We start from the raw sequence: 13,780 nt of genomic DNA, 5'->3' as shown, positions 1-13,780 counted from the left end.
TTCAATTAGACCTCACCAAGTTGGCATTCTCCATTAAATACTATCTCTCACTAGCTAGTGGCTCCAGGACCTGTAACAATGCTTCTGCCTTCCGAACGCATGCATGCTCACTAAACCTCAACACTTGCTTAAATAACCAGAAAAGGGTTAATTAAATAGAAGTCTACTTCCACACATGGGGATGCACCTGCAAACTTTCTTAAGCTTTCCATATTAAAAAGTAGAACCTTGGATCACAAAGGGTCATTCAGTCCCAAGACTGGTTTGATGCAGCTCTCCATGCTACCCTATCCTGCACAAGCCTCTTCATTTCCACGTAACTGCTGCAACCTACATTCTTCTGAATCTGCTCACTGTATTCATCTCCTGGTCTCCCTCTACAATTATTACCACCCACACTTCCCTCCAGTACTAAATTGATGATCCCTTGATGCTTCAGAATGTGTCCTACCAACGAATCCCTTCTTGTAGGCGGGTTGTACCACAAGTTTATCTTCTCCTCAATTCTATTCGGTACCTCCTCAGTAGTTATGTGATCTACCCATCTAATCTTCAGCGTTCGTCTGTAGCACCACATCTCAAAAGCTTCCATTCTCTTATTGTCTAAACCGTTTATTGTCCATGTTTCACTTCCATACATGGCTACACTCCCCACAAATACTTTCAGAAAAGACCTCCTGACACTTAGTTCTATACTCAAAGTTAACAATTCTCTCTTGTTCAGAAATTCTTTTCTTGCCATTACCAGTCTTCATTTTATATCCTGCCTACTTTGACCAACACAGTTATTTTGCTGCCCAAATAGCAAAACTCATCTACTACTTTAAGTGTCTCATTTCCTAATCTAATTCCCTCAGCATCACCATATTTTATTCGACTACATTCCATTGTCCTCGTTTTGCTTTTGTTGATGTTCATCTTATATGCTCCTTCCAAGACACTGTCCATTCCGTTCAACTGCTCTTCCAGGTCCTTTGCTGTCTCTGAGAGAATTACATCGGTAAACCTCAAAAATTTTTAGTTCTTCTCCTTGGACTTTAATTACTACTCCAAATTTTTCTTTGCTTTCCTTTACTGCTTTTCCTGTAAGCAGCATCTATCTTACCACTACTGATATATGCTTCTACGTTGTTACATTTGTCCTCTAGCCATTTCTGCTTAGACATTTTGCACTTCTTGTATCTCATTTTTTAGATATTTCTTTTCCCTTCGGCCTCCCTCATTTACTGCATTTTGATATTCCTTCTTTACATCAGTTAAATTCAGTGTATCTCTTGTGTTACACAAGGCTTTCTACTAGCCCTCGTCTTTTTTCCTACTTGGTCCTCTGCTGCCTTCACTATTTCATCACTCAAGGCTACCCATTCTTCTTCTACGGTATTCTTTCCCCCTGTTCTTGTCAATCGTTCCCTAATGCTCCCTGTGAAACTGTCTACAGTCTCTGGTTCTTTCAGTTTGTCCACATCCCATCTCGCTTAAATTTCCGCCTTTTTGAAATAATTCGCAATAAGTGCTCAAAGTGAGACCTATATGGAATCATGTCTCACATAATGAGATTCTAGCCTGTATTAGACAAAACACACATTTTTAAGAGTTTTGGATCTTGATAACCTTGTATCTACATTGGGTCCTGTTCTTGTCTCAGGTGATTTATTTATGTTGTCAGCATAAAAGAACTATCTGTGAACATTACTTTCAGACATCGAAACATTCTGAACCATCTTCCTAGAAGCTGCTTGGCAGAGCATATAAAGATGGATAGATGATAAAACCAGGGAGGTTACTTTGAGGTGATATAAAGATAGCCTTTTATAAAGCAGAAAGTTTTATTTTCTATGGACGCACTGAGTGACCCTTGATGAACGTAACATAATAAGAACAGAATACTGAATCTACATGAAATTTTTTGTGCTTCAAAATCATAACTGATTTTTTGCATATCTGTTTTTAAATGTGTAGGTTACTTATTACTGAGTGCAGAAAATAATAACCTATGTAAGAGAAAAATGCAGTAATGCTATTACTGATTTTGAATTTCAGATACAACGAGGCCACCAAGAAATGATGAAGAAAATGGTAGAAATTATTACTTTGTGTCACATGATGAAATGATGGCAGACATAGCAGCAAATGAATATTTAGAATACGGTGAGTATCAGATAATGTATATGTTCACATTGTTTGTTTGCAAAATTGACCTCTGCTGTGCGTGCGCGCGCGCGCGCGCGCGCGCCCACACACACACACACACACACACACACACACACACACACACGGCAGCTACATTGGCTCAGCTGATCTGTTGGCAGTGCAGCTCGACTGCCCCAATCATGTGTGTCACTAGTCATATGGGGACCATTTCAGTATTACCAGCACTTGTTCGAACATGCAGCACTAGAGTTACATGTGGTTGCCTACTTGTTGCCGGACTGCATAGCTTTGCCACAGTGGTCCAATAGTATAGGAAGTATTATTACTTCTGCTGTTCAGCTGAATGTACTTGAAGTTATTCATGGGGACTACTTAGAAATCACAACCAATAATTGTACCCTTATTAACTTTTTTGTGGAATGTATCCCCTTCTGACTGTTAGCAACTGTTTGGCTTATGACTTTTCATTGGTCCCCCCCCCCCCCCCCCCCACCACCACCACCACCACCACCACCACCACCACCACCACCATCCCTAATTTTACAATTTTTGCAATATTCTTTTATCTCTTACTTCATGGAAAGTAGTGAATCAACATCTCTATTGTGCAAAAAATTTTTTATAATGTCAGAAATTACTTCAGAAGCATTGATGGTGTCTGTGCTGACTTTATGCTGTGTATTTCATCATTACTATTTATGAAGTGTGGTAGGATCATGAGAATATGACACATGGTGCCATAGCTTCACTACAGAGAAGACCAAAAAAGGCCCTACTGATTACAAAAGTATTAGCAGCACTTATTTTTAATGTTAAACTATACTTTGCCTTTCTTCCCTGTCCAGTTGTTGGGAACTTATTGCCTGCTTCTGTTGAAACTGAAGCCGAATCATTCCACATGTTACTTGCCTATCCTCCAAAATATTGTATTATTATTTTCTATTTAACACTTTCTTTGTTTTTCAAAGATCATCACTCATATACTACTGTTTTATTTTATTTTTTTCTTAATAACTTTCGTGTTCTTGACTTAACAGTGCTAAATACATATGTTTTTAATCTTGTTTATGTGCCTGTTGACCATAGCAAAGTGGCTGAATAAAATCAACAAATAAAATGAGCATTACTTTGGGTGTGTGTGTTAAGACAAGCAAAACAGACACAAGAAATGAACAAAATGAGATGATGAAGGGTACCTGAAGGTAAAGTGAAAATAACGAATATTCTATGCAACAGCTTTGAGGATGTTATAAGAAACCAAAAGAATTGAGCATTTTGTGGGACACTGAAGAATCATATTATTCACTGGTTGTAGAATCTGCAGCTGAATGGAACTTAGAGTCATGATGAAATGTTACACTAAGTTTGAGACAAATGAGTGAGAAATGATTTCTCCCCCCCCCCCCCCCCCTGCCCCTCTGCTCGTCTGAAGAAACATTATCATATTTCAGTGTATGGAAAAGAACAATTATATTATGTATTAATACATCAAGTTTTCCAACTTAAATTGGATCCTAATAGCTACTTTATGCCAATAGTTAGCTAGCTCTTTTAGAAAGAATTGTGAGATTTTTGTTACCCCAGTATCCTTTCTTACAAGAGTGCTAGTCCTGAAAGGTATGCCAAAGAACTTCTGTATTGTTGGAAGATAAGAGATAGGTACTGGTGGAAATAAGGCAGTGAGGGCAGTTAAGTAGTCATGGCCTGGGCTCTGGAGCTCAGTTGGTAGACAAGGACAGTGTTTTATGTTTGAGTCTCAGTCTGGCACACAGATTTAATTTGCCAAGAACTTTCAACTGCTGTAGAGAGGAAATCAATTCTGAAATAACCTGTGCCCCTCTCCCCCAACACACTTCACCTGGTCTTGCTTAACCCAAGATGCCACCTTCATGGACATTGACCTCTACCTCTCCGTATGAAATTTACTAACCACCAACAGTACCTGTATTCTGATAGCTGTTACCCCTTCTACCAAAAAATCACTCCCATACAGCCAGGCCACTCATGGGCAGCATATCCGCGGTGACAAGAATTGTCTTGCCCATTACGCGCTGAAGGTCTCATTAAGGCATTCAGAGATGTAGTTCTCCCACCACTCCCAAGAATCAAATACAAAAGAGCACCCCTGTCATCATCCAATATCACTGTAACCATCACAAGGGCTTTGATTATTTATTACCTTGCCCAGAAAAGAGGGACACCTACTCAAGACCCTTACCACCCCCTCCTATAGCAGCATTACATCGCCCACCCAACCTACACAACATCCTAATCCATCCTTATGCCACTCCCACTCTCCGCCCCTTGCTACAGCAATTATATTCCTGTGGAAGATCCAAGTGCAAGACCTACCTGATCCACCCACTCAGCGTTTCCTACTACAATCCTGACAAAGTCTTCTTCTGCACCATAAGAGGCAGGACCACCTGTGAAAACAACCATGGCATATGTCAACTCTGCTGCAGTCACTGCACAAATTTTTATGTCGGCATGACAACCAAACCAACCACCACCAAATTGAGGCCAAAAACAACATTGACCACCCAGTGGCACAACATGCTTGAATTCAATGGCTGCTTCATAACCCATGCCACTAAATCCTTCCTTCCAGCTTATCTGAACTACACATACCTCTCCACAGAACGTTACTAACTCAGCAGGTAGACTTTTAAAGAATTTGTACTTGTGATGGTGAGGGCAATGTTATAAATTTGACATATGCATTTACTTGATGATATGTACTTGTTGTTATTTTAACTTTCTGGAACTCAAAAAATGTTTACAGTTAATGGCATTTTATAGTGAATTTTTATATAGACAAGGCTAATGATATTTAACTGAATTTAAATGAACCTGTAATTATTTACAGTTATCAAAGATTTTTGTCAGAGAATATAGAAAGAAAAAAGCAAAACTTATTATGTAATTCACTATAAATGTAATTTATCTTCAGCAGTTATTTATGTGCAAATTGATGTTTATCAACCAAAATATGCATGATTTTTTTTTCATTAGGGACACATGAAGATGCAATGTATGGTACAAAACTGGAGACAATCAGGAAAATTCACCAAGAAGGAAGAATGGCCATTTTAGATGTGGAACCACAAGCTCTTAAAGTATTAAGAACAGCCGAATTTGCACCATATGTAGTTTTCATTGCTGCCCCTGTGCTTCAGAACCTTGCTGACGTAAGTATTTGATATGTGCTTGTGCTTGTGATCAGCAAGTTCACAGCATTACAGTATTTTTATCTGTTGTAATTAACAAGAGGAATATTAGTGTTGATCATCCCACTTGGCAATGTCATAATTATACATCTAATAAAGGAAAGATTAAAGACGATTTCTTAAGAGTATTTGCCATATTTAGGTTTCATGCAAGGAAATTGTCAGTAAATCTACAGTAACTGTGAAGGAATTACCGTGGAATTGCGATTAAATCACGAAAGTACTGTGATACAAATTTCTTGAACAACTTGTACATTTACAGTTGTTTTCCATGTCTTCCGATCTATTAGCTGACCACAATAAATTCTTAACCACAGTATAACTGAGGAAATCCTCATGTACGTACACAGTCCAAAAAAAGTGACATGGTCAGTTGTCTTGGGATATTTTAGGCTATAACAGTGCTCTTCACTGTATGTTGGCTGCAGTGCATTGCATTCTTACAATCATTGATTGGAAAATATTTCCTTTTTCCTTGTATGGGTCCAACTCACCCATTTTTACATCTTTTGCCACAGAAAGCTTTCCTTGCTGGCAAAAGATTTCAGAATGAGGCTGATGATGATGTCTTGTCTATCATTACTGGTGGCATTGTTCTTTGACTTGGATACACAAATATGGTTCATTCATTTAAACTTAGATGGCAATTATGTTGATTTAGCTCATTCCATTTCATGTCACTTTGCAACATGATACCAAAATATTTAATCAACTTGATTGTGTTAAGCAGCACTTACTAATACTGTATTCGAACATTACCAGATTGTTTTTCCTACTTGTCTGCATTAGCCTACATTTTTCAGATCATTTATGTATATAGAGGATAATAGTGGTCCTATCACACTTCCCAGGAGCACTCCTGACAATACCATTGATGTGAATGAAGAGTCACTGTCGAGAACAGTGTACTGCGTTCTATTACTTAAAAACCTGTTCCTTATGCTTGTACCTTTGTTAACAGTTTGCAAAGGGGCACTGTGTCAAATGATTTTCAGAATAGGAATATGGAATCTGCCGGTTGCTCTTTGTGCTTGGTTCCTAGGGTATCATGTGAGGAAAGGGCAAGCTGAGTATTACATGAGTGATGCTTCCTAAAACCATGCTGATTTGCGGACAGAAACTTTTCCTTCTCAGAAACTTTTCCTTCTCAAGAGAATTTATTATATTCGAACTGAAAATATGTTCAGGAATTATCCAGCAAAATGACATTAATGATATGTTATGTAATTTTGTGAATCTATTCTCTTAACCTTATATACTGGAGTCACTTTCACTTTTTTTCGGTGAATTGGGACTTTGTGCAAGGCAACAGAGCCACGATAAATGCAAGCTAAGTTAAGGAACTGTACTCCTTTTAAAATCGAATTGGGAGTCCATCTGGACTTGGCAACTTGCTTGTTTTCAACTCTTTTTGTTGCTTCTCTATGCCAAGGCCATCTATGCCATAAGGGAGTCTGTGTGATGGTCAGATGGCCATATGTTTACATGATCTTCCAGTGTGAACAATTTCTTAATGCAAAATTGAAACTTGATCTTTCCTTTTGGTACCTTCTATTGCCACAGCAGACTTGTCAACAAGTAATTGGATAGAAGCCTTCTATCCACTTAGCAAGTTTCGGTGGGATCAGAATTTTCTTGCATTCTTGACAAGATCTTTTGTGAAAGTATGTCAGTTATAGTTGTTGTATGCGTTGTGCATCACTCTTTTTACAGGCGCATGAACCTCAAATTTTTGCCTATGGCCTTTGCGCAATCTCTTTTGAACTAAGAGTGCAACAGTCTTTGTTACCTCAGATTTTTCTGAATTTTGTCAGTCCTTTATCCACTCACTCATACTTACTTCTTTAGAATGTGATTTACAATCTGTTTATGCTTTGCCAAGTATTCCTCTGTGTACGTCATACGGGAAATAAATCATGTCCATTCACTGTATAAGTGGAATGCTAACAAGTGCGTACTTGCGCTTTCTAGCAAAACATAATGTCCTGAGCTTCTTGATTGATTTATTAACTTCAGTAATCATCATTGCTGTGATGACATCATGATCAGTAATCCCTGTCTCTATACTGACACCATCAATAAGATAATGCCTATTTGTAGTTATGACATGTAAAATATTCTTGTTGTGCTTGGCTTGTGTAACTATGTGTTCAAAACAGTTTTTGGAAAACATGTTCAACCAAATTTCACAGGTCGGTCTGTCCGTACCCCCCTGCAATGAATCCATACACATCTCATAGGTTCTAGTCACGTCCAATTAATATTTCATGATCTGGGTATTTCCATGCTATAGAGTGTAGACTTATTTTGAATGGGTCTAAAACTGTCACATTGGAATTGGATGGCCAGTAAAAACATCCAACAATTAGCTTGGTTTCACCGAGACCAGCTGTATGTGTCCTGTAATGAACAGTCGCCCTCCTATGATATCTGATCTGTATTTCTGATATACATTCCGTGACTCACTAAATATTTTAGAGGTTTCTACTTTGGGTTTCAGCCAGCTCTCAATTCTGAGAAGAATTTACATGTAAGAAATTTCCTAGAGGGCAGTAAATTGAGCAATTAAAGTGTATTTACCCTGAAGTACCCAATAAAATTGGTAAATCATTATAGTAACCATGTCACTACAAGACTTTGCTATCTTGCATTGGCTGGTGAGTGTTGTTAATTAGAGTACCTCAAACTACCACCTAGCTTAAAAAAACTCACAGTACTCTGCTCTGTCAAGGGGACTCTGACCTATCAAGGGGAGTTCTACACATCTCTGCTTGATAATCTAGGTTCAGAAAGTGCAACCAAGACTCTCACAGAGTTGACAAAGCCTTTGTTTGGGACTCTCCACTCAGCTCAAACTAAACGATCCCAATCAACTCTGGGAACAATGCTACAAACTGCAAGCTCTGCTTGCACATCATGTGCACTCGTATGAACTGAGGATGGCCTCAGAAACCAAGCAACAGGTGTTGTGTTATTGGTGCTGATGTAAGCCACAACTTGCAGATAACTGGTCCCTGCATGCTTGACAGCCACATGCAGGGCCTCCTCCACTGCTTGGATGAGGACCCCTAACAGACATATTGAGTGCACATTGGATTTCTTTTTGGCCCTGAACACTATTTCCCCAAGGAGCTCCACAACACATCTAACATTTGAGCTCCCAATAACTAGCAAATCCTTGCTCCCATGTACTTGCTCGGACCCTGCTGAAGAAGGGGCCACCTATCCACTCACAAGGTGAATGGGCAAGGTCAGACAGTCTACACATTGACTATCCACCTCAAGCAATGCGAATGCGCTATTACCAGCCACTCACCCTGTGGTGAGGGCAGATCCACTGTGTCCCATGCGATGTGCCACCACTACACCCAGAGGCAGCAGCTTACATATGGCTGACGATAGCCAAAAGCAGATTCAGCTATTTGTGACCTGCGGCCAGCTCCATTTGCGTCCGTACACAACATGTATACATACTATCCATATTAGCAAATCTAACGGAAGAAGTAAACTACAAAAGTACAAAGAGAAACCTAGATATGCAAATTGCTACCCTGCTGACATGGCACCAATGGGGGCTGACTCCTGCTGTGCTGTGTAGTTGACCAATCAAAATATATGACAACTGTGCTACGGCTGCATGAATCTACATTTTTCAATTACAAAAATGTGAGATTACAGCTCTGTAGAAACACACACAAGTAATTTAAGAATTAAGCCAGGAAGAAAGCAGAGAATAAGCTAAATATGTAAATTGCTGATCTGCTGATGTACAAAAGGTGAGAACTGGAGACTGCCTGACTGTCTAGACAGAAAGGAGTGGTTGCTGACTGTTGCCTAAGAAAGACGTAACACCTTGAGTCAACCAGTAGTGCCGAGTCTACTGTGTTAACAACTTTAATCATCAGTGATAACATGGCTCAACAATTCTGGATTGATTTCCATTTCCTCTAACAGATTGGCTGCCACATTTTTCCATGTTTCTCACTGTTGTGGTGTGAGATTTTTGGGGACCATTTTTGCACAAGTCTTTCTCATACCAAGATCTTCAGTTATTATTAGACAAATCATTTCTTGATTGATGTTCAGTTCTTCTGCAATCATTTTCATGGATAATCTTCGATCAGATCATACGAGTTCACGCACCCTGGCCAAGTTGACATCTGTCCATGAGGTTGATGGTTGTCCACTGTGGTCTTCATCTTCAACATTCGTTCTGCCTTCCCTAAACATTTTATGCCAACAAAAAACTTGAGCCCTTGACATAACCTCCTCTCCAAAAGCCTTCTGAAGCTTACCGTAAGTTGTCGTCGCGTTTTCACCCAATTTAATGTGAAAAGAAATGGCTTACCATTGCACAGTATTATGCGGTTCCATTTCTGTGACAAGAGACACAAACACGTGTTTACTTATTACAGCACAACTCATGACTGAGCAGTTGCATCGATGTGCCGCTTGGACTAGAAGCAGCTTATAGACCAAGGTCAAAGATATTGTGCATACGCAAGCCTTCAGGGTTGCCACATCTTGCAAAGAAAATCAGTCTGATTACTTCATTGTCACACCTTGTAGAGAATTTTGGGCTTACTGGGCGCTATGTGATGGTGCTTTTTTTTAATAACGAAATTCTCTGTTGTTTTCCCACTTCATCATTGAAGAATTAGATCTGCTTCAAAAGATATAATCTTAGTACTATCTAGGGTTCCTTCAGAGCATTAGAATGATCTCTTTATGTGGGTTTAATCAATGCAAGATTATAATCTATGTTTTGTATCATTCAGACGTGCATGTGTGAACTGAAGCTTGCTTTGGTAATTTAACTGCACAAGTTACATGACTCATTATTTTTTGTTGCTACCTGTACGGTATTTAAAGGTTTGATTATAGCAGCTCTGTATGGGTCACAAGGCATAGAACAATTTTTGAATTGTTTAGATGACTTGCTGAATAATACATCAGTGTATAAAATGTACATGGTGTTTGTTGGAAACCTCAGTGTAGACTCATTCAATAATAGCATTAATTATTTCCATCATGTCAACTTACTCCAGTGTTCTAACTGTAACCACATAAACTCAGGTACACCAACATGCATTGATCATGTTCTCACAAACGTAACAAGGGATAAAGTAAACATAGTCACTCTTGATGCAGAGAATGTAGATGTAAGTAGAAGTGATACATTTTTATATAAGAGAAAATTTAATTTTAATCAACTTAAGAAGATATTACATGTACATTACTGTTCTGCAATTCATATATGAAGTGGCTGGCAGAGGGTTCATCGAACAACCTTCAGACTACTACTACGTCACTCCACTCTTAAACAGTGCATGGGAAAAATGAACACTTAAATCTTTCTATGTGAGCTTTGATTTCCCTTACTTTGTTATGACCATCAAGGAATGATATAACTGGGATAATTTGTGAGAGTTATTCAGTGACACTTACATATATGTACCTTTTAGTAAAAGACACAAAGAAACACAGCTATAAATCATAGAGCTGAAAATTTTGCTCCTGAAATCACTGAACTGAGAGAGAACATGAAAGATTGATGTATGCACTTAAGCAATATAATATTCTCTTAGTGGGTCATGCACAGCTGTTAATTGCATTGTTCTTGATGAACAAAATCTGCCGCAGTTTTAATTTTGAAGTTACTTTATTTGCATAAAGACATGTCAACAACCCAGGTTTCAGGATGCTAATCTTATCTTCAGATGCTATTGTAACAGTTTGTAAGGACTTGGTAGCACACTAAACAAAATAAATGAATATAGAGGGGCCATTAAGACTGGGCTGTGAACCAACCACAGGACATACCTATATTGCGTATGACAAACCTGTACAAATCACATGCAAAAAATAAAAAAAATATGCAATAGTATGAGAGAGCCTGTGTGGGTTGAGGCATGAAAAATGCGGAGTCTGCCAGTGAGACTCAAGGGAAATGGGGCCTCACCGAAAAAAGCAGGACTAAATCCATAAATAAGCACTCATAGACAAAAATAATACAACCTTGTGACCTACTACAAACGGTGAGGGATGTGACACGGACTTAATAAAGCCAACATCAAGGGAAAAATGATGTTACAAACAATCAAAATGCATGTTGCCATTCTGCGAAAAGGAGCCTACCATATAGTGGCTCTGGCAGCTGCATCTTTAGTACACCCAGCAGATCTGGATAATAGACACTTGAGCAGAAAACAAGTAGGCACCTCCCTATTGAGGAAATACAGTTACTAATAACATCCATGCCTCACCCCCAGACTACCTCACAAAGTAACCTGATGCAGATGTTCTAAAACAGTATTACTAAGAAAATCCATAGAATCACTGTAAAACATATGAAGTGCAATAAAAGAAATGCATTTGACAGGAAATAATAATTAAACATTAATGTAGGCTGCATACCAAAAGTAAAACAATGATGCAAAATATATTAAATATAAAGGAAACTACAATATCGAAAATTGAAAACCGTGAGAACGAAGATGTGACCTATCGCAGTTGGACGGATATGTGTAAAACCAAAAACATGACATACACATTCCAAAGTAACAGGATATCCATAATTAAAGTCAACTGCAAATGACAGATGGTTGCAATATGACAGCTGTTGGCATACTACACCATCCATACTGTTCAATGTGCATGACTATACAAGTTTGGCAGTCAACAGTTGTAGCACTGTTAGTTACATAAGCCCATCTACCATAGCAAAATCGAATCACATCAGATGGGAAAAATTGGTTTTTAATCATCCTAATTACAAAAACTGCATAAAAATCAAAATGACATTGGTTTCTATTTGTCCTGGGGCCAAAAACGGCAAAAAAGAAAAAGACATTTGTTTTTCTAATTGTTGTGAAACTGGCGCAAGGCATATTGAATACGCTGCCCACCATTTTCTGCTGCAAGTTGAAATCCACAACAGGTCGAAGTGTCTCAGGGGTCACATTCAGAATGTGTTGCGCAGTGTGTGCCTTCAATTCAGCTACGTTTGTAACTGGAGTACTGAACACATCATCTGTTAGATAACTCCAGAAGCAGAAGTCACATGGATCAAGATTAGGTGATCTGGATGGTCAGGCTCTAGGGAAATGATGGCTGATAATTCTAGCATTTCTGAAATGTCTCTGCAGCCGCCTGTTCACTGGCTTTCCTCAATGTGCGAAAGAGTACCATCTTGCACACATCCGTACTATTGTACCTTTTCGACACTATTGTACCTTTTCGACAAATGTCAGATCAACTGCTTTTCTTGCTCTGCCACACTGCACTTCCGAGGAACCTGTCTTTTCAAATTTTGTAATTATTTTCTCCTGACACTTAGTAGACATCGGACCAGTGCCTTTTTTCATACCCTTGAGTGTCCAGAACTTCTGCAGGGCTACTAATGCACAGTCACAGTTCATGTGAAAGATGCATGATTCTTCGCAGTGAGAATAGTTCAAAAGAAAAAGCTAAGCAGCCCATGGAAGAGTCAGTTTTGAGAAATCTTAGATTAATTTTCACTTAACAACCTCTTGTGAAGTAAGGAAAATCATTAAATCTTTGAAAAATAAATGTTCTGTTGAAGTAAATCACATCTCTAACAATGTGTATTGGTTGCAGCTGATGTTCTGAGTCACATTTATAATGCATCACTAACTCAAGGTATTTCTCCAGGCAGGTTAAAATATGCCATTGTCAAGCCTCTCTACAAAAAAGAGGACAGCACAGATGTTACAGCATTTTCAGAAATTGTTGAGAAAGTAATGTACGCAGGAGTGGTTAGTCATCTCAACAGTAATAGGAACTTAATAAATCACAGTTTAGATTTCAAAAATGCTGTTCCACTGAGACAGCAATGTACAATTTCACTGTCAACATAATAGAATCATTAAATAGTAAAATGTCACCAAAAGGAATTGTCTGTGATTTATCCATAGCATTTGATTGTGTGAACCATGCCATTATGTTACAGTAATTACAATTCTATAGTATAAATGGAACAGCATATGGGTGGTTTAAGTTGTATCTACAGAACAGGAATAAGTCATATCTGAAGAACAGGAAGCAAAAAGTTTCCTTATATAGTGTAAGTGATTTAAGGAAGTTTGCACATCTAACTGGGGTGAAATTACATTAGGTGTTCCACAGAGTTCAATCATGGGTCCCCTTCTGTTCTTGATACATGTGAATGTCCTCCCTTCTTATCTGAAACAAGAAGCTAAACTAACAATGTTTGCTGATGATACAAGCATCATTATTAATCCAGTAAAAGAAACTCCAATAGAAAATGATACAAATTTTTGTGTCATTTTGTTGTCACTATAGGCTTGTACCTAATGGTGAACAAGGAGAGGATGTTTTTTCATGACCAGTATCCTCTTCCATAAAACAAACTGCAT

General features: G+C 38.5%; 1 protein-coding gene across 6 annotated transcripts in view; it reads left to right on the top strand.

Annotated features, from left to right (window-relative positions):
- Positions 1 to 13,780, top strand: part of LOC126255156 (peripheral plasma membrane protein CASK) — a 546,277-nt gene that overhangs the window by 516,587 nt on the left and 15,910 nt on the right. For all 6 annotated transcript variants that reach the window (XM_049955370.1, XM_049955372.1, XM_049955371.1 and 3 more), the window contains 2 exons: positions 2,041 to 2,148; positions 5,167 to 5,342. In XM_049955370.1, the coding sequence (XP_049811327.1) occupies positions 2,041 to 2,148; positions 5,167 to 5,342 (284 nt within the window). The remainder of the gene's footprint in view (positions 1 to 2,040; positions 2,149 to 5,166; positions 5,343 to 13,780) is intronic.

Source organism: Schistocerca nitens, chromosome 1 (genome assembly GCF_023898315.1).
Source record: "Schistocerca nitens isolate TAMUIC-IGC-003100 chromosome 1, iqSchNite1.1, whole genome shotgun sequence".
NCBI classification, from domain to species: domain Eukaryota; kingdom Metazoa; phylum Arthropoda; class Insecta; order Orthoptera; family Acrididae; genus Schistocerca; species Schistocerca nitens.
Note: the sequence above shows the minus strand (reverse complement) of the source record. Positions and strands in the feature narration are given on the sequence as shown.